We start from the raw sequence: 24,070 nt of genomic DNA, 5'->3' as shown, positions 1-24,070 counted from the left end.
GTGATTTTTAGTTTTCTGGTCATATAATAGATGAAACAATTATTTCGAGAAAAGCTCTTCAGAAACTTGGATACAAACACAATTCGGATACGGGCGTCGGGCATCTATTTACGAAGGGACACATGGAGTAAAAGTATTCTAGCTTTACATCTTGTTTTAAGAATAAATATCAGTATGGGCAATATATAGCTTAATGGTAGAGCTTCTGGCTTCTTGGTCAGTAGGTCGAGGATTAAATCCCCATCTGAGTCAGACCAAAGGCGTGAATATAGAACTGGTAGCCTATCTGCAGCTTCTATGCTTGGGCGCTCAGCCCTCCAGGATACTGTGGAAGGGAAAAATGGTGGTACAGACTTACATTTAAAAAAAACTTTGACCGTGTTCAATTAGCGGGAATGAAAATGTGAAACTTTGCAACCCACTTTTTCAATTGTCTTTAAGAATTGTCCAGTGTCAAATACACTCATATATATGTCTACAATTCTACAGTCTATATCAGAGGTCTCAAGGTCGCGGACCGTGGGCCGCATGCGGCCCGCCAGAGCATTTTGTGCGGCCCGCAACGACATTTTTGATTTTTATTAATTTGACAATATATAAGTGTCACATATCTTTTCGGTTATAAAGTTTAAATTCCCTCTAAAATTGCTATGAAAGCCTGAAACTATTCATCAAACTTCACTATCACATCAATTGCTAACGCTACCATGCAGTGGAAGATTCACTATTTCGCCGCATTTTCACTTCATGACGATAAAACCTGACCCTAAGACGATTCGTGACTGAAATTTGTGATTTGGACGCGACCTTTCTTAAAATTACTCGAACTCGGGCTGACTCGATGGAAAAATGAAAATGACTCGAGAGGACTCGGAATGCCGTGAATTGTTACAACCATGGACACAACGAACTAATCGCGTGTCATGGGAATAAATAACTCAGAAGGTCGCAGTTTGGTATTTCGCTAACTAAGCAAGTAGTTATGGCAACCAATGACAAACTATTAGTTACATCTTAGGTCGCTTAGTCGCTGAACCATGTTATTAAGGCCACTTCAAGGTACCGAGTACCGTAGTGGTACGCTCCAATGATGGGTCGTTCGGCGTTCCGACATTTCTATTACTAGGACGCATTCATTAATATATTGATGCTAGATTTATATATCTTTCCGCTCCTGTTTTCGAAGATATTTGACCATGAGATTAATAGCCTACTTATCAGGAGTATACTCGAATTCTGGATTGGAATTACACTGCCCAAACCAAAAAATTTTTGATATCAGATCAGTCTCTATTATCACTCTGTTAAATTCGAAATATCAAAAGGCGATAACTTTAATGATGACATCATACATTTGTCCGCTCATATTGTGTCTATATTTTATAATTAATATATATCAAGTACAACAAGAATTCTATTCAAATAGTTATAAATGTGTTGATTTTTTCCTGCCAGGCATAAATTGATACAAGAGTAAATCACATTTTGACGATGTGTGTTTATTGTCAGCCTGTTGGATCGGCTAACTTTCAATAGGACAACTCCATCCCGTCAAATTAGGCCTACTTGGAATGACATATAATACCCCTATATATGCTGCGGCCCGCGGCGTCGTCAAAACTGGAAAACTGGCCCGCGAGTTTGAGACCTCTGGTCTATATCTACTTCAGAATTATTATAGACACTGTCAGTTGTTTGAGCAAGCAGCAACATACTTTTGCATCTTTAATTAAGGAATAATTATATTGAAATCAGGGTAAGATAAAATATTCATGAGATAAAAATAAGCAACAGATTGTGTTATTATGCACGTACCTTATGTACTGTAATTGTATAAAACAGATATTCTAATATTCATTAAAAATTATAAATTTTTAATTCATATCAACCAACATTACATAACCTTCTAATGTGCCGAAATAGTCAAAACACAGCATAGATTTCACACTTCAGACACAATTTCAACAATTTCAAGTCACTGGCAGTCATGTGGAAACGATATCTGTTGGACGAGACGTTTCGCCAGACTCTTACCCACTTCGGGATTATTGGCTGCGATAATTTGACGAGCCATCAGATCAAAAGGACCACCGTCCCCATTCATCAACACACCGCCGGCTTCCTCCACAATAATCCCAGCGGCACAAAAATCCCAACAATGCGGCCCGAACTCATAATAAGCCTCGGCAGCACCCTTCGCGACCATACAAGCGTTCATAGCCGCCGAGCCCAAGCTGTGGATGGTATGTACCGGGGTAGATAAGACGCTCTGCATGTTTTCAAAGAGTTTTGCCATGACTACGTCATCCCTGGAAGAACCGCATTCTGTCATTACGAGACATTTACGTAAATCTGGTTCCTGGGATACATGAATTCGTGTTCCATTGAGAAATGCACCTGTGCCACGCTTTGCAGTGTATAATTCGTCCAAAATCGGATTATACACCACTCCGAATTTAATTTCTTTATTATATGTGAAACCGATGCATACTGCTACATACGGGAAGCGATGAACAAAATTTGTAGTTCCGTCGATGGGGTCTATAATCCAAGTAGGGTCATTGGTGTGGGGTGATACATCCCCAGCAGATACAGACTCTTCCCCGATGAGCTTGTGCGAAGGGAACTTGGAACGGATAGAGTCAAACAGTAACTTTTCCACTTCCTTATCTGACTTGGTCACTAAATCCGCAACGCCTGCTTTCGTTTCGATATCCTTTTCCTTGTAAAATGCACTGCTTATGACTTTCCCGGCTTCTTTTGCGATAGTTGATGCAAAGGCGAAGCATTCATTGATTTCAGACTCAGTCATAATATCCATATTACAGTCTTTATTGGTACACTATTTCCACAGAGGTTTCAGGTACACACATTAACTAATCGTACAGAGATTGGATTAGGTATGGTCCATGGATACAAAAGTGAGAAGTTGGCACAGTTGGTTAACCCACCAAACACCGCCACCGCTATCATCGGAAAGAGGTAATAGGCTATACGAGCATCATCACTGGGTAGTGCTCTGTGCTGTGCTCATGGCATGATAATTACAGTTCAATGCCATTGCTATACACAAGACTTAATAAGTTTAAATGAACAAATGGAGTACGAAGTCGAAACGACCATTGCTATTGTATTCAACTTCACTTCAACCATGCTGTATGACATGCGATTATCCTCATCATCCTTGCCTTACGTATAGCTTTTACTGATACACCCACTGCCACTATACTATGCAAAATGTTCAAGTGCCTACAAAATCTTTCCTAATTGAAGTCTCGTCACTATCTTTTCATTTTTTCGCAATCTTGTGGGGTCTCGAATTGATGAAATTAACAATAAACTGCATCAAACTATCCGCGCCAAACGCGCGTACTCTCGTACATCGAAAGCACTAGCCACTTACTCACTGAGCTATCGAAAGCGATTCAGCTGCAGCGAGTAATAACAGTGCCACGCTTGGCTGCATTTACAGAGCATTTTTAGCCAAGATGATGCTGCAACCTGCAAGCATAGCAATTTACAACGTAGCTACGTATGGTGCAAGTGCCTACCAGTTTCTGAGTCCTGGCAGCCAAGACCGTAACTACCGCACCCCAAAATTATTTCGCAAATCAAAATAAATTATAGATAATTTCGTGAGAGATTTCACACAAGTTCAAAATTTTCTTCGCGCCTTGCGCGATTTACTGTACTGTACACTTTTTAATATGGGTATCCTAAGCGCACGAGAAAAATAAACATTTCTAAAAAAATATAACATTTCAGCGCCGGTCATTACCGCTCCACGACACAACAAGACTTCTGAAGTTTCGGCCAACACGCGATTTCGCAAAGTCTGTTACCAAATAAAACTTTGAGCGAAAATGACTGCCGCATGTTGACCGAAACCACAATGTACTTGTACAATTTTGCATTGTTCAGTTCATAGGCGTGGATAGTCCTTGCTTGCTTATGCTTGCTACCTGAAGTCACCAACACCTTCAGCTCTGCCAGTAAATCTTATCACGTGAACTGAGAGAGGATAAGAAATCAATAGCATTATTAGGACTAAACTCTATCCTGAATATACTATGAAAATTATTCGCGCTAGCAGTATCAGTATCAGACTAGACCACACTCTCACTCATAGATACACAAAACCCTATAACAGCAAAACGCGCGTTACTGTTAGTGGTCAAAAGGTCCGTCGCAAAGGGGGGTCTGGTGGGGGACGACGAAGGTTCCCGGAAGTTCGGTTTATGTTCCCATGTGGGCCCGATACCAATGTTTTGTGGGGTCTGACGGAGTACTGTTTCGGCCCTGCTGGCAGAGACCACACTTGTATTGTTGTATATCTCAAAATCCTTCAGCATATCGAACATATGGATTCATTATTCACATTTCATATAAAAATTTAATCAAGTCATCTACAGAAGAGGGTTGTTTAATCTTAGATTTAGGTCTAATCATTGATTTGTGCTACTATTTATCAGCGCTTTTTCGTGATTGTTTATTGATTTATGAAAGGTATTAGAGCAATATATCGCAATTTCAAACGATGTGTAAACCGTCTGTATTCTTTTATGAGAGACTGTATGTTTACGACTGTTCTTGATAGGACGCACGTCCGGTTCAAGAGAGCTGGAAAATTCAACTTCAGTCATCTCACTGGTTCATAAGCATTCGACAGTTTGACGAATCATCATTTTGAAAATGGTTGTGCCGCAGAAGTCGGTCACATTGCTATATATGCACACGGGGCGTACGGGCTCTTCATTCACCATTAAGAACTTAGACACGAAATTCCGCTGTGACCAGAGGTGGTCAAAGTATTCAAGAAAGCTACTCAAGTAAAAGTAGAAGTAGCGAAGAAAAAATCTACTCAAGCGCGAGTAGAAGTACTTCTTCCATAAGCAACCTAAAACTACTTGAAGTAGAATTGACTGACTTTAAATCTACTCAAATAAGTAAGTAGTTGTTAAAACGATCGTAATTCGTTCGCATGGACTCAGTGGTGGCCCTACGAACAGGGGGGCCCTGGGCGAAACTTACGGGGGCCCCCCCTTTAAGTATCCAATCGTAACTACTGGGGGGCTCCGCCCCAAAGACACCCCTTTCGATTCTGTTGTTATTGTCTATCTTTCACCCCGGCAAGGTTGGCCCAGGTGCTGGATTCGCCCCTGTCTATTATTGCATGTGTGCAAGGATAGACTACATCAAAACTAAGTAATTCTACCGCATGCAGAGACGTGATGATTATCGGGATATAGGAATTTTCTAACAAATGCTAAGATTTGATGATGATTGACTCATCTGTACGGAATCATATTCTTGCTTGGTACACGTATTTCCATCTTTATTCGTTATTATCCTTGAAAAAGCGCATATTCCAAATAGGGGGGCCCTTCGACCAGGGGGGCCCAGGACGACCGCCCACCTTGCCCACCCCAAAAGTCACCACTGCATGGACTGTCAAAAGCTCCAAATGGAGCTATGATGAAGGTGTAGAGAGCTTGATTGATATTGATGCATCCCAGGAGGTGTCAAGTTTTGACGGAATAAGCAGTCGTCGACATCATGGGATGTATATGATAGTGTTGATATCGAAATGTGATAATATCCTTGTGTTTACTCGAACACACCGTAATAGAGAATATAATGGCATGGCGCCCTCCCCCATATTATAAGGCCCCTAGTTTAGTCGAAGAGCAATACGGAGAAGTTGTGTCTGATACGGCTTTAAGAGTTTGCGCTATTAGCACACGTTAATTAAAAATATGGCAGATCGTAAAAATTCCATATCGTGTATAGCTTTATTTTCAGTATACAATTGAAAAGCATATTCATATACTAGCTCTGGGCTTTCAACGAGACGAACCATTTTCACACTGTTCTCCAATTCAAAGGGGCACTGCACTCTGAAAATGTGGTCTCAAATTGAAAGGCAAATGGAAAAAAAAATTGGCCGAAGCCATTTTCTTCAGAACGCCACCGTAATGGAGCTGCAATTTATTGAAATTTCCACAAGTGTCTCACGTTCCAGCAGTCACACCAGAGATCGTCAAAAACATGTACTTACATACCTTCTCACAACACAAACTAGTCAACACCAATTACTTCAGGACTTGAAATTGACTCGAAAAATTATCCTGGAGTCACGAGTCAATTCACATGTCTGAAACGCCGAGGGAAGTCAAGTCATTTTGGCAAAGTGACTCGAGTGAAGTCAATATTCATCTGAAAAGGTTGACTCAAGTCGTCCCAACACTGCTATTACATCATAATAAATGATACTCAACTCATAGTCTAATACTCAATTCAGAATCAAACCACTCTACTCAGGTAGTCAGGATCACTAAATCTGGTAAAAATACAAGCCATTCTGAAATAATTGCACTTCCTGATTTCCACAGCAAGAGTCTGATGGCTACAACTATAAGCCTTAAACCTGCAATCATGATACAACAAACAAGCATAATAATCGATGGTGACCTCCTTCCTTTCAATAGCAATGAATTATAAAATCTGCACCTTTGCAATATCCTTGCGCATAGAAATGATATCATGCAAATTACAATAGCATGCGTGACAAGGTATCATCGCCATAAGCAGCAATACAAGAGTTTGTTTCGCCGACTCAAATAAGTTGGAAACACAACAAAATCCAAGTCAGGCAAGCGTTGAAGATGATATGGCTTATCAAGTGCATTGTTGCCCCTCCACCAATACAGCAACGATCATATCCGAAGCATGTCTGCGACGGCAGTTTATTTCGTCTGCCTCACGCTTTCCATATTCCACTCCTTCTCTCGGCATAGAACCTGTCGCCATTTCTTTTTCAGATAACAGAAAGAACTGCCCTTCCTGGAGCTGAACTGGATCAAGTGTGCAAGCCGGCTTGAGGCTGCGGCACTTGGGTGATTGTGAAATTCAACGGCGCGCTCAACTGCTGTTGCGAGCTCACCACTCTTTGATTGTGGCCATTCACGGCGTTGAACGTGATCGAATTATCGGACCGCGATGTAGTCCTTGCGGCACCGACAGCCTCTATCTGTGTCGCGATCAAACCAGTCGAGGCATTATCAAGTGGTAATGATGACACCATCCGAGCAACAGGTAGTGACGTCGTGATAGATATTGGAACGATAGCAGGTGCTAAAGTGACACAAGGAACTGTCGGTACAGAAATTTGTGCTGTGGCCATTTCGGAGCTGGGTTGCGCGTGTGCCGCTATAACCTGCGCCGCTACCGCGGCGATGGACGCAGAAAAGTCACCTGCGGCAGCTCTAGCTGACGTTGGATCTTGAGTACTATTCACTAGCGCGGCGTGGGTCATCTGGGCTGCAATGTTGTGGGTCATCGGAGCAAGGGTCTTGGCTTCTGGTTTTGCGCCTAACGTGTGACCGGATCGCCCCACTATTGTATTTGGCGACGGCACATTTTGACTTGCAGCCGCTTGTGACAAAGTTATCGTATTTTGATGGGAAATTCCACAGTCTACCAAAGAAGAATTGTGCAGTATGGAATGCGACGTGCTGCTCTTAGTCATGGCAGGAATGGACCAGACGAGGTCTTGGCTGAACGGCAGTTTTTGGCTTATAGAAAAATTTGCGCCCGTAATGCTAGCTTGCGGAATCATCGGAACGTTGGCTTGCAAGGCTTGGCTGGGATTCACGCCAGCTTGGTGACTCGTCAAAGACTGAAGTCCGTCGACCAGACGCGTGTTGCTTTGCGAGATGTTATTAACGATTCTGGCCGCGCTTTGAGGAAACTGAATGTGAGCTTGGCCCGGCATGCCTGTGTGTGTCATAACACTAACTCCTTGCGATCCTGGCGCTACTGCAGGTAGTGAGTCAGAGTTGATCAACGCAGCCCCGGCAAGTTGGGGTGTGTTTGTCAGCTGCTGCTGTGTCTGTCGAGGTAGACTCAACGACATGGCAATTGGTACCGAAACCGACATTGTAGATTGGCTGTCGTAAGCTTTACTGCGTTGCGAAAATGGCACACCAGGATCAACGAGGCACCGTTTTTGCAGTCGAAATTGAGCGTTTTGTTCTAGAAGCACTTCGTTCGTGGCTGATAAACCAGAAACTTGTTTCCGTAAATCTGCCACTTCTTTCCTCAGCATCATATTTTCGTCTTTCATATGCTGTATGGCATCAGACTGCATCACATCATCATGGCATTCACGTAACAGTCTCATTCTTTTGTCGGCACGCACTGCGTGCTCTGACTGGATGTCTTCGTCGCGTGATAGCAGATCGTGCTTTGCCCTGATGACTGTAACTTGCGTCGTCATGTCATCGATGCTCTTTTCTGCGTGTGAAAATCTGCATTTCTTACCTCTTCTGCACTGTCTCTGTATGAAATCACGACACAATGGCTTTGCTTTCTCCGATGAATTCTCAGCAGTTGAACCGAATCCGCTGCTATCACTGCTAGGAGCGGCAAATAGTTCTTGTACACCCAATTCGAATTCATATTTCAATCTGATAGGCAACAGCCCCTTATCATGGTACAACTCTTCAACCTCATCCGAGCAATGAATAAATCTGCAGCTAGGACGATCGCAGCCTTGGTTTTGAAAATCGTGACAAAATTCGTATATTGTATCCTTGCTCGCGGGATCGGCCCGCGTGTCGACAGACGCTGTCAGCTCCTCAGACGTGAGATGATGGAACCTGCACCTCTTGTCGCGGTAACAAACATTTCGCAGGTAATCCCGACAAACGTTTGTGGTTGTGGTGAGGATATTTGCGGGTGTTGCGAACGTATCTTCCAACATCACAACACTCAAAATACATCAAAGTCTGGCAAAATATGGAATACAGTATAGGCCTAGTAGAAAATTTACCTGTGAATAAAATAAATACAAATAACTAACAATGGAATTGTGTTCGAACGATCAATAATGGTCATTGAAGCTTGAATTAGGCATACAAATAAACAAATATTGCAACTCCTATTACACAATTGAATACATAATATATTTATATTGAAATAAACGTGAATACTATTAACTGACATGCGTCAGCGACTAGTAGAGATTTAAAGAGGACTTTGTATGTCGACAGTCATGTCGGTGTCATCATATATGACATTTCAGGCGTAAAAATTCGAATCATCGAGACTAACATATGGATGAACCTCACTGCACTTCTGTTGGCACAAACTAGGTTGACTGTTGACGGAGAGAGATAGTATTTTAAGCAGTGATCTGATGACCAAACACAACAAATCTTAAGATGTTCAAGTCAAAATTGAATTGCAGAATCTGTGCATCTATTCAGTGTTTTACTTCATTCAAATTATATCATCATAAAAGGTTGTTAGCTAGATAAACTCGAAATTGCTGCAAGGATTCTTTATTCATTTGTTTCATTCTCAAGCCGAGATTTAGTAACTGAATTCAAGAATTGTCTTCAAAGTTAATCACGGACTTCGAAAAGGACAGAAACAACTTTCATATTGGTTATCATCACGTTCAACGATAGCTTCGTTAGGGGGCTAGGCAAAATCTGAAATCTTTACAAAAAAGTTTAACAGGTCTATATCGAAGGAATGCCAGCCTACATTTACATTTGCAATGAATTGCACCCACACAGTAAGCATAATTGGTTACCGTCCGTAGGGATTCATTGGAAACTTCCATCACGAGAACCGTACAAAATTGATGGAGACAAAGATGGAAAATTAGATTTTCCAAGCATTTTCGTCTAACATAACATCGTTGGGTTATATTTTTCATCTGAACAAGTCATACACAATGTACAATGAGATAAGACACAATGCGATATCATGAACAGATACGAGGATGTCGAACGACACGCATCAGTAACGATCCTTTACTCTAACAAACATCCCCCTCGGCCTCGAGTGCCCGATGTCACAGTTCTTTTCGATGTTTATCTTTTTTGAAGCCGCGGCCCTTTCTACTAGTTCTTTCCATTCCTTGTGAGTGCTTTCTTCGTCGGGTCTTTTTATCCGCAATTGCTAAAACGCTTGGCTGAGCTGCAAATTACTATTACGAAAGGTTGGTCCAAGATAGCAAACAAATAGGCCTACTTGCCATTTCCTCTCTATTACAATTCATTCACCCTGCAATCTGAATCGATAAGAATGGTAATAAATAATAACGAAATCCACCTGCACCCTGCCAGCACCCCGTATTCCGAACCGGTAGGGTCTCTACCCTGTAGTGAACTAGAAGCTAGAACTCGAGAGCAGAGGTGGCCAAAATCCGGTTCTGGAGCATGATTTCGATTTCGGAGCCGGATCGAGAACCTGTTTTAACTTAACCGGAATGGATCCGGATTTCGAATTGGCTTCAACTACAGAACCGGTTTACCTTAGTTATCTATACTTCAACCATAGTCAACTTTCCGGCTCGGCTCCCCCGAAATAGCCGCCGAAGCGGTATTTCAGTGCTGATTTACTGTATCTCAGTTGAATTTTACGCTATATTTAACCAACATTATCCAAAAAGAGAACAAAATCCCGAAAAAAGAGGACATTTGAGCGTCCTCCGAGGACAGTTTCAAAAAAGTCAAAAAAGAGGGAAAATCCTCCTGAAAGAGGGCGTATGGTAGCCCTAGAGCACTAGAGAAGAGATGAGCATGGATTAGGATTAGATTTGGAAAAACTGGATTTCTGAAGTTTGTCGGATTTGGATTGGATTAGGATTTTCGATTTTTTTTTGGTAATGGATTAGTATTAGGATTGGATTTACCGATTTTCGGGGAGATCGATGTCCTGTTGCGAATGGCGACGAAGTTTTTCGTCCTACCAAAATTACTTCATGTACTTTGGCACTCATTATGCCTTTTACTTGTTTTTACATAATTATGGGTATAAGATGGCAGATGTGGGCTTTTTTCGAGGAATTCCAAATTGATAGCGGATTAGGATCAGGATTAGAATTAAAATATACAAAATTTCAGGATTAGGACTTGGATTAGGATTTGAAGCTTCGGATTTGGTTCGGATTAGGACATAGCAATTTCAAATCAGCTGATCTACAACACTATTGGTATTCTGTCTATTAGTACTGGCACATGAAAATGCAACCAGAAACTGCTAATAGTGAGGAAAATTAGTACAGGCCCTAACGAATATGAATCATGACACCTGATTTTGTCGCTTGTCATTTTATATTATCTTCTTTTACTTTCATTCAGTGTGCAACTGTGCATGCCTCCTATTTACATCGCCCAGGCCCAGGTGGGCGTCTGATCTCAAAGACAATTCGACACCTGCTTATCTTTCATTATATCGCAGGCTTTTGATTTTTGAAATTATGAAATTTTATCCGCTTACACGGATGATATGGCGAGGAGGAGCCTAGATATACCTCCGACACTTAGGTAGGAATTCTGGATTCGACCTCGGTCGGACTCGAACCCGCAACCAAGCTGTTGCAGTTGTGGAATACCACTCTCGCCACGAGGCAGGTGTGTATCTTGACCAGGGCCGTAACAGCACTTCGTCAGGCCCCCCCAAAAAACTTTAGTCTTGCCCCCCCCCATAGGGTTATAGACAGGGCTTTGGAGCAGCCGTAAATTTAAACTGCTCCAGCTCCGGCTCCGGAGCTTTCTTCTATCATACATTAGCTCCGGCTCCAGCTCCGGAGCCGCATTATTACCACTGCTCCGGCTCCCGCTCCGGCTCCGGCTCTGAAATTATCGAATGGGCCTGTCTATATCAGGGGTGGCCAACCTGCGGGTCAAATGTGGCCCGCGAGAGGGTTTTGCGTGGCCCGCGAGGTAATTTCCTATTGTATTATCGAAAATGAATTGCTCAGATTGTGAACTTGCAATGCCAACCAAAAATTACAAGTCTAGCTGCGACACTTGGGATGTTGATGACTAAAATATCAGTTCCGACGCATTGGCAGATCCAGGGTCCAGTCACATTTTTAGTAAATCGTCGTACATTACAATAAACTAAAATAGTAGTGAAATTTTTCTTCACGCTTCGCGTGTTTAATTGTAACACGATTTCTTGCTTGGTAGCCTACCCCCTACTGAAAATGAAAAAAAACGCCTAATTTACCCGATCGAGTCTAACTGTATTCGCAATTACGGGAGAAAGTCTTTTCGCGTTTCCGCTCGCATAAAGATCGTCGACGGTGAAATGTAGGCACAAAATTATTGTCGCATATTATCGGAGACCTTCGATATCGACGTGGCCAGACGCCGAATAGTCGTGTCCTTGCAAACTGAGCCTAGCGGGCGGTATACAGTAGACCCGCAATATACTCAAGTAATAATATTATTGACCTAGTTTATTTATAAACTTTGAAAATTTTACCCGCTTGGCGCGGCTAGTGGACCGTGCACTCGTTCGTCAATTTCATGTGCCCCTTTAGCCGAAAAGGTTGGCCATTCGTAGTCTATATAGATTACTAATCTACCCATAGGTTAGTTATCTATAGTAATCTAGAGCAGGGGTTCCCAAACGGTGGGGAATTCCCCACTGGTGGGGAATTCAATGGTTTCTGGTGGGGAATAGACGCATTTGTTCAGAATTATATAGAGGACAGTCTACATATATTCACGGAGACACATGCGCAATTACCGTTACCAGTCAACTGCTCTGGAATATATTTGTATCGAAAATACTATTGCGTGTTGTTCACAAAACCTCATTTTAACTCTGGATGGCCAATGATGGCGTCACAAACGCATCCGGAACGACTAGTTTGACGTGAAATAACGCTTTTGCGAAATTTGGAGCGTTACTGGTATCGGTTCACAATACGTTTTATGTTGCAGTTATCGGCAATTGTCTTGCGTACTGGCATGGTTGTGTGTCTTGTGTAGTCAAACCAATAACAAACAGCTGCTCTGTGATGACAAAAGTGCGGGGTAGTGGGGAACAGGACCGTAACTGCCGCACCCCAAACCTCCCGCGATTTAATATTGCCGAATATCTGATTATTGGGTACCTTTCCCCCACGAACATACGTAGAATTTACAGAAATGGCGACTTCGCCGTCGGCCATTACTGTGCCACGACGCACCAAGGCATATGAAGTTATAGGCCATGTAACATGCAACTCTGAGAAGTGTGCCAGAACGATCAGAAGCGAGAAGACCTTGGTCGAGAAGGAATGCCCTTGCGTGACCCAAAACTTCGATGTATTGTATATACATTATACAATATACATGTATGTTTAATTGGCTAAATGGCTGGCACCGAATGTTCCTGTCCTGACGATCTGTCATCACGCGGGGAAAAATTATTTACCAGTAAAGCAATATTAATAATGAAATCGTCTGTGCCTTTTAGCTTTGGTGATTTCCATTTCCATTTCTTTTGACATAGCAGATATAGGAGGTCATGAAATAGCACAATGTACATACGAAGTCAATATACCAACGGGTCCGCCGAAGATGTTCAATTCTTATTTAGGGGTCCTACCTTTTCCAACACACCTTGCTCTGCCAGCAAATCATGATTACGTGAGTAGAGCGGAGATAAAAAATTGATAGCAAAATATATCAAATTCCCGATCATATTGGCTGATTCAAACACGAATCATATAAATTTTTCGCGCCTCGCGCGTTTAGCCGAAATATAGTGACGCATATTTAACAGTAGACCCAGTGTAGATGATAAGTTGCAGGGAAAAAGCGTACAGGATCAGCGGGGCTGAGGTGCTTTTGGGAGCCCAAGATCAGCGTGTTTTTGGCGGGGCTGACAAAGTGCTGTTACGGTCCTGGTGGGGAATGAAAGCTCGGAATAAATCTGAAGTGGGGAATGAAGACAAAAAGGTTGGGAACCACTGATCTAGAGTCTGTCAGCCGTCAGTAACATCCGATGTAGCAACAAAGACATAGGTGCCGCCGTGCTGGCTTGTGACGTCATAATGAATACTTGTCAATTGTCGATAACATCATAGTTGCACTAGAACGCACTTTACTCTATGCCAGTGCTTTTCAACCTTTTTGAGCTCCATTCGCACCTTTTTTTGAAAAATAATTTCATTCGCACCAGTCAGCCGAAATTTAGTACACGAAAGGAAAATGAAGAAACTTATCACTTTTGTATTCGAAGAGCTTCTTGGAGGTACAGAGCTTCATTATTTTACATTCAGCGTATCGTATTATGGACTAATCAAGCACTAAAATCACTGCAGTAGTAAAATCACAGATATCGCACTCCCGTTGTTCTCAAGAAGTTCGTTGCATTTCCGGGGTATCGTGCGGTGATTTCTTGGAAGCTTAAAGGGCGAACCCAAGAACAATATTCACTCGCAACAATATCACTTTGCCACTAAATCCACATGTTACGTCATCGCGATGTGAATGTGTTTGCATTGAGAACGCACAAAATAGTGAAACTGCACTTGAATCGTAGCATCAATGTTGCGACTAGCACCTTTGGCTCATTTTTCTGACAATATTCGAAAAGATGCTTCGCGTAGGTAAGGTAAGTTAGATAAGGTTGCCGTACGTTCACCTTTAGGAGGACGTGTCGTCCTTTTTTGGGTTTTTGAAAATGTCCTCCGAGGACGCCCAAATATCCTCCTTTTTGAGATTTTTTCCTCTTATTTAGGAATTTTGGTCAAATTTATTCCGTAAATCAGCACCGAAGTGACGCTCCGGCGGGTATTTCGGGAGCTGAGCGAAATTGACCTTTTTTTTAGTCAACCGACTACGAAGTGGTAAAAATTTACCGCTTTTTCAGGATTTTCCACCGGTATTCTGTGTTTGAAAATTTTGAAATAGTGTCCTCCTTTCCCGATTTCAAAATATGGTAACCCTAATGTTAGACGATTGGATGGTACGGTGGGCGTTCAAATCAGGAATGCATTGCTATACAAACCGGTTGCCCGACATATGAGCATGCGACACAATGGAAAACGACAGTTCAGCATGGAACACATCAGCATGCGTCACTTCAGCATGTGACTGCATAACCCAAAAACTTACCCTAACCCGAAACATAACCTAACCTAACCTAACCTAGCCTAACCTAACCTAAAGCCTAACCCTAACCCAACCATAAATCCAACCCTAACCTACCCCTAACCCGTAGTTTAACCCACATGCTCATGTGTCGCATGCCAAATTGTCGCATGCCGAAGTCTCGCATGCTGTAATGTCGCATGCTCATATGTCCACGGACCATACAAACCCACACAATCCGAGTAATTGATGACTGTTGTTTATGGATATGCTTAGGCTTAATTCACTTCTTATCTATGCAGTACACAAATCAACATATCTTTCAATAACAACGTTCGGCATCCCTGTGTTGTCAAAGCCAACACTTTCACCTTCTTGAATAATTATTACTCACGTAAGATTCATGATTAACACACAGTTATATCGGCCCGGGTAGCCAACTGCGGGATGGCTCTTCGGTCAATCGTACAATATTGGAAAACTGACTCAAATAATGTCAAATTATCTTTAGTATCCCACATATCCTTATACATAAAGAGTAATAAGGTTCAACAGTCTAATCAAGCTTAAATTAGGCTGCATAAGGAATATCGTAAGACATACGGCATGGTGGATTTAATTTTACTCTGCAGAGGGTGCTCACTTCTCATCTGCTCAAGCTAAACCGGTAGAGTTCGGAGTATTACAAAGTTTGTAGTACGAAGGCGGTACGAACACGAACTAGGCAATATTTTCCTATGGATCAGCAAGCTTAGTGGAATCACCAATATGTTACATATGGGCCTATGCCTTTACGATCTAGACTTGGCCTGAGATCATCAGTCCAAGAACAGGAAAGCGTGTCTAAGCCAAAATTGGGGAGTTCGCATTACAAACAGGCCACTGCACTGATCAGTAGATAAACTGCCCAGTGACTTAATAATTCGATGTGATGCAAGAAAAATATTCATTGGACGTAAGACACTAATGTGCTTACACTAATTTTATTTATAACGGCCTCTAATCCTTGGTTAGGTACACGAGTAAACAACACTTGTTATAGATCTAATGCGCCAATTGTTATAGTTGAAGAAACGCTAAATTCTGCTGTTCACCAACATGAATGTGTGCCAAAATTCCAATATTTTGCATTCCAATATGCCAAATGTCAACACTGGCATCAGCTACTATTACCTATATTCCTACAAGGTCCGTATACAATATCCATACACGGTGGATGTTTCCGAGCAAGTGAGCAACTGATACCGATTCAACTCCTTCTTTTTTCCATGCCGTGGTGTAATCCTCTCGCGCGGAAATATTATCTCAAACTTTGCATTATACACGCATCGGGAGCGTTCCTCACTTGTGAACTTGAATTATTCCACGTCAGAAAAAGTGAGAAACATGGACAATTTTCATTCGCACTCATCCCGATTTTTCATTCGCACCATTCGCACCACGCTGGCCGTTCGCACTCATCCGGATTTTTCATTCGCACCATTCGCACCTCGCTCGTCATTCGCACTAAAAAATTTTCATTCGCACTATATAAGTGCGAACCGTCACACAGGTTGAAAAGCACTGCTCTATGCCATTGCTGTGTACAGCATTAAAATTCAGGCCTGCTGTTCAATTCTCATAAATCAGCAGATGTGGTTGTTGCATATATATAATAGCATCGTATGAAATACGTCGGAGCCGGAGCTACTCCTCATATAACGGGCTCCAGCTCCGGCTCCGGCTCCGGCTGAATTTTATGTAGAGCTCCGGCTCCGGCTCCAGCTCCGGCGAAAATACACGGCTCCGGGGCTCCGGCTCCGGGCTCCGGCTCCGGCTCCAAAAATACACTGTTGATCGCTATTTATCATATTCATTGGGAATTTGTTTAGTGAAACAGCTTTGGTAGCCTAAGCGCGCGACGCGCGCAAAATTTCTAGAATTCATGATTGAATCGGTCAGTATGATCGGGAATTGCATATATATTGTTATAAATTTTTATCTTCTCTCTGCTCACGTAATCAGATTTGCCGGTAGAGCTGAGTGAGGTGTGTTTGAAAAGGTAGGACCACTCAATAATAATTAAACATCTTCGAGCGTATACCCGTTGGCAGGAACGAAACAGTACCTCGTCAGGCCCCAAAAAACGAGGGTCTTGGGCTCCCATAGGGTGATAAAACAAACCCCACATCACGTTGTTCACGTTTGTCACGAAATCATCTGTAATGTATTGCGAGCCAGCGCGAAGCGCGAAAATTTTCGATAATTTATAATAAATTCGGTCAGTCAGATCGGCGATTGCATATATATGTTATGCTATCAATTTATTGTCCTCTCTACTCACGTAATTAGATTGACCGGTAGAGCTGAGTGAAGTGTCTTGAAAACGGGAGGGCCCGTAAATAATAATTAAACGTGTTCGGGCGGGCGGACCCGTTGATTAGGGTTGGGACTTCGGGATCAAATTTGAAATCACGGGATCGGGATTTCCCGGGATTAGCAAAGTAGCAAAATACACGTACAAGCTAGGGTTAGTTCGGATATCAATAATTTTCACTGTCCGGATAACGGATATATCCGTATATTTGGAATTTAGCTAACCGGTTAACCGGATAGTGAATCCTAAGTGAGATAACTGATTTCACGAGGTCTACATGAAAAATGGATCGCAAAATCATTACACAGTGTAATTGCAGCTCCCTCCTTATAAAGCACACCGCATCAATAGTGGCATCCTATAGCCGGGATCGGAGTTTTGTAGCAAAGAGCCCACACGTATTAAATGCTCTTTCTGCTTCCACAAAATGGGCTGAATTATAGTAGTCTAAGCAAGGCTGAATATAGTAAGCAGCGCTTCCTTTTTGCCCATTCTTCTGTTTAGGTGTCCAGTAGGCCTACTGGAAGGACGGAAGGAAGGAGTAGCTGATACCGGAATTGAGGCCGACATGATAGCTCACTCTAATTCCTCCATGAGAAATTCAGCTGATCAGGTCCGTAGCCAGCCGAAAAATAAGGGGGGTGTTTCGAATAAAACGAGGTGGTTTCGATTTTTTTTTCGAATTTAGTATCAGCGGAAATCAATTACGCTTGCACGCACGAACATGTTTCTGGAATGCGAATATTCGATGTCATTCAGTTTCGCAATGTCACTCATTAATCAGAATCGCTGATTATATTAATCTCAGCGGCATATTGTCTCCAAGCCACCAAGAGACAGGAGCCAACGCATGCCTGGCCCGAGACTTATATGGTTACGCCAGCGATGATATCGTTCGTACCATGCCTATTGCAGATGCGATTGCGCAGGCCAGCGATAATATCGTGAGCACCAAGCCAATGCAGATGCGATTAGGTAGGCCAGAGATGGCGTAATGTCCACAGAGCCTATTGCAGATGTGATTCTGCCGGCGGAACTATAGGCTTGTTGAAGACTCGAAAAACCAGGCTAGCGACGATAGCCGAGTTATCGGCAATCAATGACCTAATTTGGAGATCTTCTCAGCGGGAGATTGCGTCGCGTTACACAATGCATTAACGTATCCCACTAATTGCCGACACGCTTCTCGCTAATTGGCCGCGCGAAACACTGATAATACGACTTATTGAAGCTTCCTAAAAGTTTAAAACACATTAATAACGATACTATTTTATCCGGTTAACCGGCAGATTTATATCCGGATATCGGATAATAAATACACCTGCGGTTAACCGGTTAACCGGTTAACCGTTATCCGGATAATCCAACCCTAGTACAAGCTACACAAGCAACATTTATTCCTTGTAATATTGACGCAAAAACACGCTCCCATGAATACAAATGAAACCCAGCGATCGAAAGCCACCCATAAAATGAGCGTTTAAATTTATGTACCGCCTGTTTCGTGTAGATTGTAGAAGTTGATTTGTCCAACGTGATCGAAAAACGTCCATTATTCCGTTACATTGCCATAAGCTCTTCTTCCATACACTTGCGGATTTTTTGCTGTGCTCGATCACAAAGTCCCGAACCCGTTTGTGACATCATTACAAGTCTAGCCGTCAGCCTTGACGGCCCGACGAAATCGCTCACTTTGAAGCAATTTGTTTAAATGCTACCCGTCTACAGCAGTTAACTGGCTAGGAATTTCATCGAACCGTGGATTATGCGATTTATAAAAGAAATCGATCTTCCTCGTCTTCATTTTTGACTGATCTTTTTTGATGTGCCCGATTAAGTCATCCATGATTTATTACTAATCATGTTTACGGACCTTAAATGCGTTACCATTACCAGTCCCTTTGTGCTATACCAATGGTTCCCAACCTTCCTCGACTCATCGCCCCCTTATCAAGCTCGACACAAATTATCGCCCCCATCCCCTATTGTCCCATATTTACGGATCCGAAAAAGAGGACATGTTAACGGGAAATTTATTCACTTAACTTTGATCGCCAAGGAATTGAGTAAATAAAAAGGTAATTTTTCCGAGTAGGTGCTAGAAAAACTGGTTTCCGCCGTTAAGTTGGCCATTTTTTAGTTAATTTTGGCGTCGTATGCAGAATAAGCCATCTTCACGTGCATTTTTGGCCGTGTTGGTTGAATATATATCTCACTGGACGTCCAAACATTTTCACCCCCCAATCGCCCCCTTGTTTCTCAAAATCGCCCTCTGTGGGGCGATATCGCCCTCGTTGGGAGCCGCTGTGCTAAACCCTGATACAAGTCGCGTTTGGCTCTTTCTGTAGATTTACAAAACAAAAAGTTTCTTCGTATACTGACATCTTCGAAATTCGCTACTATCCCGACCTTTATTTCACCACCACAGCACCGCCTTTGCAACGCTCCTATACTGAGTTACGCTGTTACGGTCCGTAGACTACGACGGAAGTGATTGTGCAGTTCATTGTTATGCCATAGTTTGTTTTAATAGCACATAATGGTGAATTGTTTTAGACGATCAGCCGAGTTTGTAACACTGCTTTATTACAAAAATAAGAGATATGGCGCTACGTAAGCCTTGGTAGATGCTGTTTACAAATCCCGGGATTTCATTGCAATTAATCCCGGGATCGGGATTGCTTCAAATCCCGGGATCCCGGGATCGGGATTTCGCGGGGTCCCAACGCTACCGTTGATATAACTTCGTTACATGATGTTATTTCGTTAGTTCAAGTCTGTTGTATCAAAAAAATATAGAATCGCCCAAACGTAGGCTTCTAAACTAAGAGACGCACACGATTTCAAATTGGTATTTCTTCACTGGCATAAAATTTTTCCCAGCGAGGTGGTATTTGTATTGTGACTTGTGAGGTTCAGATTGCAAAGACAGGAACATTTGGCGCCAGTCATTTAGGCGCCTATGGACACAATTCAACCTATATGTATTTTGTATATATAATGGAGTCTTCGGTTAGCATAAGGGCATAGACCTTTTCGGCCAAGGTTTTCTCGCTGCCGATCGTTCTGGCACACTTCTTGGAGTCGCATGTTATATGGTCTCTTGATTGTATGTCTTGGTGAGTCGTGGCGCGGTAATGGCCCTAACCCTAACCCTAACCCTAACCCTAACCCTAACCCTAACCCTAACCCAATACCCAATAATAAAGATAAATGGCTACTTGAATTCGCGAAAAAAATTTGAAAAAATTGCATAAAAAAAAAGCTCTATGATTTATGCTAATTCACAAAATAATTTTGGGCCCCTCTCGAGCTCGGGCCCCCTCCAATTGGGGGGTTTGGGGTGTGGCAGTTACGGTGCTGATCTTGACCTCCACCGAGCCCCCGGTTGAGTAGCCTAAGCCTACCACTGACGTAGAAACGGTTCGCACGAAAGCATGAATTCGATTATTGGGATGGTCAAACAATTGAGGTTCAAAAGATGTTCTAACCATAATGCCACATTTCCATTCACACTGTTTTTAAAAAGAAGAGGCAAGGATACTCAAATTTCCGGCATCTCATTAGTAAGACACGCAGCATCAGGAACACAAAGGGGGTCGAGTCGACACATTCGATCTTGAATAAGTCGAGACGACAGTGGACTGGCCGAAGACGAAGTAAAAACCACTCAAGGAAGCATACATTCGCAAATCGCTATAGATTTTCTCTCAACATCATCATCATCATTGGTTTATTAGCAATTTTATCAGTTCAATACACCACAAAAAATGCGATACAATGAAAAGAAAGGAAGATGTCGAAGCGACTAGGAGTTGTCTATGGAATCAGACACCCACCTTGGCCTAGGCGACATCTCAGTGTGCCGACTCGAAATAAATAATTTGTAATTCAATTTAATTCAATTGTATTTTACGGGGTCCGGAGACCGTAATATCTCACTTTCGGTCGAACTCACTGGTAACCGAAATAAGACATTCGTTATCGTACGCAATCGATACTTTCATGCAGTTTCATCTCATGTACTGTTTCATATTTTTCCACACTCACCGTAAATACTATTTAATTTTGTTTCGCGGTGATATATACTCATGCGCTCCTCGTATAGGCGGGTTGTCCGTGTGGCGTGCGCTGACTGTAAAATCCCTCTTGTGTAGCAACCGGAGCATGGAAGAGGCTCGCCGTGTTGCAGTTGATCGAGTTATGCCCCGTGATGACGATAGCCCAGGGTAGAGGCAGACGTCGTAGGCATCTGACGCGTACTACACATATGTAGACTTCCTTTTGTGTTTATGTTTATGCACAACAACAATTTCCAGATTAGTGCAAAGCAGGGGTTTGCAGACCTGCTTCATACGCGATTCGCATATCAAAAATATTGGCTTAAAAAGAGCCACAACACAAAAATTAAAAATACAAAATTATTACGTCACAATGAAATGTAGGCTATCGAATGAAGTGTGTTATTGTGTGGTGATATGGAGCGTCTCCACCTTGGCTGCAAGGTGTTCGAAATCAAGCTGATATGACGTCAAAGTAGTGCGCAGCAGTTCCTTTAATCGTGGCTGAGCATTTAAGGAAGATTTAAGCTCGGTAATCTTATTCCTCCGTAAATTTGTCTTCGTTGAGTAACTCGTGGCAAAGTTTCGGTGTTTGGTGTCGTAATGACGTTTCAAGTTACTAGCTTTGTAGTTATTGAGCGAATCTTGACAGTTTAGGCACAGTTGCTTACTTTTATTATCACGGAATGCGAACTCTTCCTTCCATTCTGTATTAGAAGTTCTATTTTCCTGTTCATAGATTCCTTTCTCGCAACGACGTGTTTGCAGATAACTTGTTATTGCTTGCCTTCACAATACAAATGGAAGAGCCGTAATCACCTTTGTATAATCGTGACCTCCGCTGTTGTGATTAATTATCAAGTTCATTGTTGAACACAATGGTTTATCATTGATCGATGACCATTGACCATGCACCATTGTTGCGGTGAAAAGTTTATTGCAAAGTTCTAAGCCTGTGGTGCACCTTCCCCTAAACCAGTGGTTCTCAACCGCCGGTCCGCGACGACATTCCTGCCGGTCCGCGAGGTATATTACAATTTTATACAATTTTATACCTTAATTTCAAGATGCAATGTTGAAGGCGATAAGTACAGAATATATACGAGCTGACTCATCGCTAAACAGCGCAGTTTGTGCGATCATTCGTTTTCGATTCATTCATTTCGGGCAGGACCGTAACTGGGGCCCCCAAACCGCCCAATTGGAGATGGGCCGAGCTTGAAAAAGGCCCAACATTATTTTGCAAATGAGCATAAATCATAGTGTAATTTTTTTGAAACTTTCTTCAACATTTTTCAACTTCTTTTCGCGCTTTGCGCGATTTAGTGCCACCAAATGCCATGCTTATAGGTGCCCTTTTCCGAGAAATACGCATGATTTATATAGATAGACATTTTGGCGTCAGCCATTACCGCGCCGCGACGTACCAACACAAGTTCAGGCTAACATGGGACTCCGAAGGTTGTGCCAAAAATTCGACAGCGAGAATACCGATTCAGTCATGAATGATCGGAAATTTTCGCTATTGGCGCGATTAGGCTGCATAAACTTTCTGCTTACACTGAGTAGAATAAATGTGCTCACAAGTACAGGTGAAAACATCCACCCAACTGTAGGGTCTGGGGGCGAAGTCCCCGAAAGTTTGGCTTATCGCCTTGTGTGGGCCCAAGACCAGCGTTTTTTGGGTGAGGTGACGAAGTAATTTTGCGGCCCGGGTTTGCGCATGGCCGGTACAGCTGCTGTAAGGTGTTGTCTTGCGGCACGCATTGTATTCGTAGTTGCCAGAGTAGCCTGCGTCTGGTGGCAGTGTGCAATGAGCAAGGTAGCACGAAAAAGTGCTTGGTTCTATTCCGAAACGCTTCTTCTCTCGATATTGTTAAAGATAAGAATATTATTCGTGTTGGCGTGGTCGGTTAAACCTTACCCACGGCCTTCGGCGCGAAAGACTGTAAACGACTCTCGGCGGTAGCACGTTTATCTGGACAAGGCAATTTTACCTCGACTCAGCGGACTCACTACCATAAAATCACATGGATGCCATCATGAAGATAATTAATCAGAACCCTCTAAATGTCACACTCTAGCACCATATAATTGCAAAAAAACGGTTGCATATACTTTACGTTTTGGCTTCATTTCAATTTTGAAAGTTCCCCGGTCTGCCAGACATTTTTGGAAATTTTACCGGTCCGCGAGGTGAAAAAGGTTGAGAACCACTGCCCTAAACCATGAGTGGGCAATTATTTTTCTCCACGGGTCAAATGAGAAGCAGAAAATACGTTGGGGGGCCCAGTCAAAAAGTTTAGCTGATGTGTTCTCCAGCGCATTAATTTTATTTCGAAATTGAAAGGAGTGAAATACACTGTTAATAAGTGCTGCTCGCAGTGGATGTGTCGATACTAGGGAATGAGAAAGTCACAGTTAATTATACCAAAAAATAATTTCATTTGCCGTCATATTTCGAAACAATGTTAAACGTGAACTTTCTTTAGATCCCTATCCGCGTTTTCTATCGAGACATTGAAATGTTTTTGGGATAATACGCAGCTTATTCTCACTTCCGAGCACTGTGTAGCCCTGCGAAATGGCCTTGATGTGGAGCGAAGCTTGCAGTTCTTTTGGTATTCGCCCGCCCTTGACCGAGTGCATGTCTTCGTGTTTTTGTCATAAGACCGACAGAAATTATACTTCATAAAGACGGCGACCTGATCGGCACTAACTACTAAAAAGACCGGTTTACCCTTGACTTCAGTGAACAACTA

The 24,070-nt window shown here is 42.6% G+C and overlaps 3 protein-coding genes across 3 annotated transcripts in view; 1 reads left to right on the top strand and 2 right to left on the bottom strand.

The window, feature by feature from the left end:
* LOC145440848 (cell division cycle-associated protein 7-like) overlaps positions 1-24,070 on the top strand; it is a 346,780-nt gene that overhangs the window by 133,813 nt on the left and 188,897 nt on the right. The gene's annotated exons all lie outside the window — the stretch shown is intronic.
* On the bottom strand, positions 82-2,892 carry LOC145440852 (inositol monophosphatase 1-like). Its single transcript, XM_080318618.1, has one exon. The coding sequence runs from the start codon at positions 2,819-2,821 to the stop codon at positions 1,976-1,978; it is 846 nt and encodes a 281-aa protein (XP_080174744.1). The 5' UTR covers positions 2,822-2,892; the 3' UTR covers positions 82-1,975.
* LOC145440827 (uncharacterized) lies at positions 6,460-10,182 on the bottom strand. Its single transcript, XM_080318579.1, has one exon. It carries the CDS (start codon positions 8,762-8,764, stop codon positions 6,860-6,862), a length of 1,905 nt encoding a protein of 634 aa, XP_080174705.1. The 5' UTR covers positions 8,765-10,182; the 3' UTR covers positions 6,460-6,859.

Source organism: Botryllus schlosseri, chromosome 6 (genome assembly GCF_051294905.1).
Source record: "Botryllus schlosseri isolate E-star chromosome 6, Bs_hap1, whole genome shotgun sequence".
NCBI classification, from domain to species: domain Eukaryota; kingdom Metazoa; phylum Chordata; class Ascidiacea; order Stolidobranchia; family Styelidae; genus Botryllus; species Botryllus schlosseri.
The sequence above is the reverse complement of the archived record's forward strand: the minus strand, read 5'-3'. Positions and strand labels throughout refer to the sequence as shown.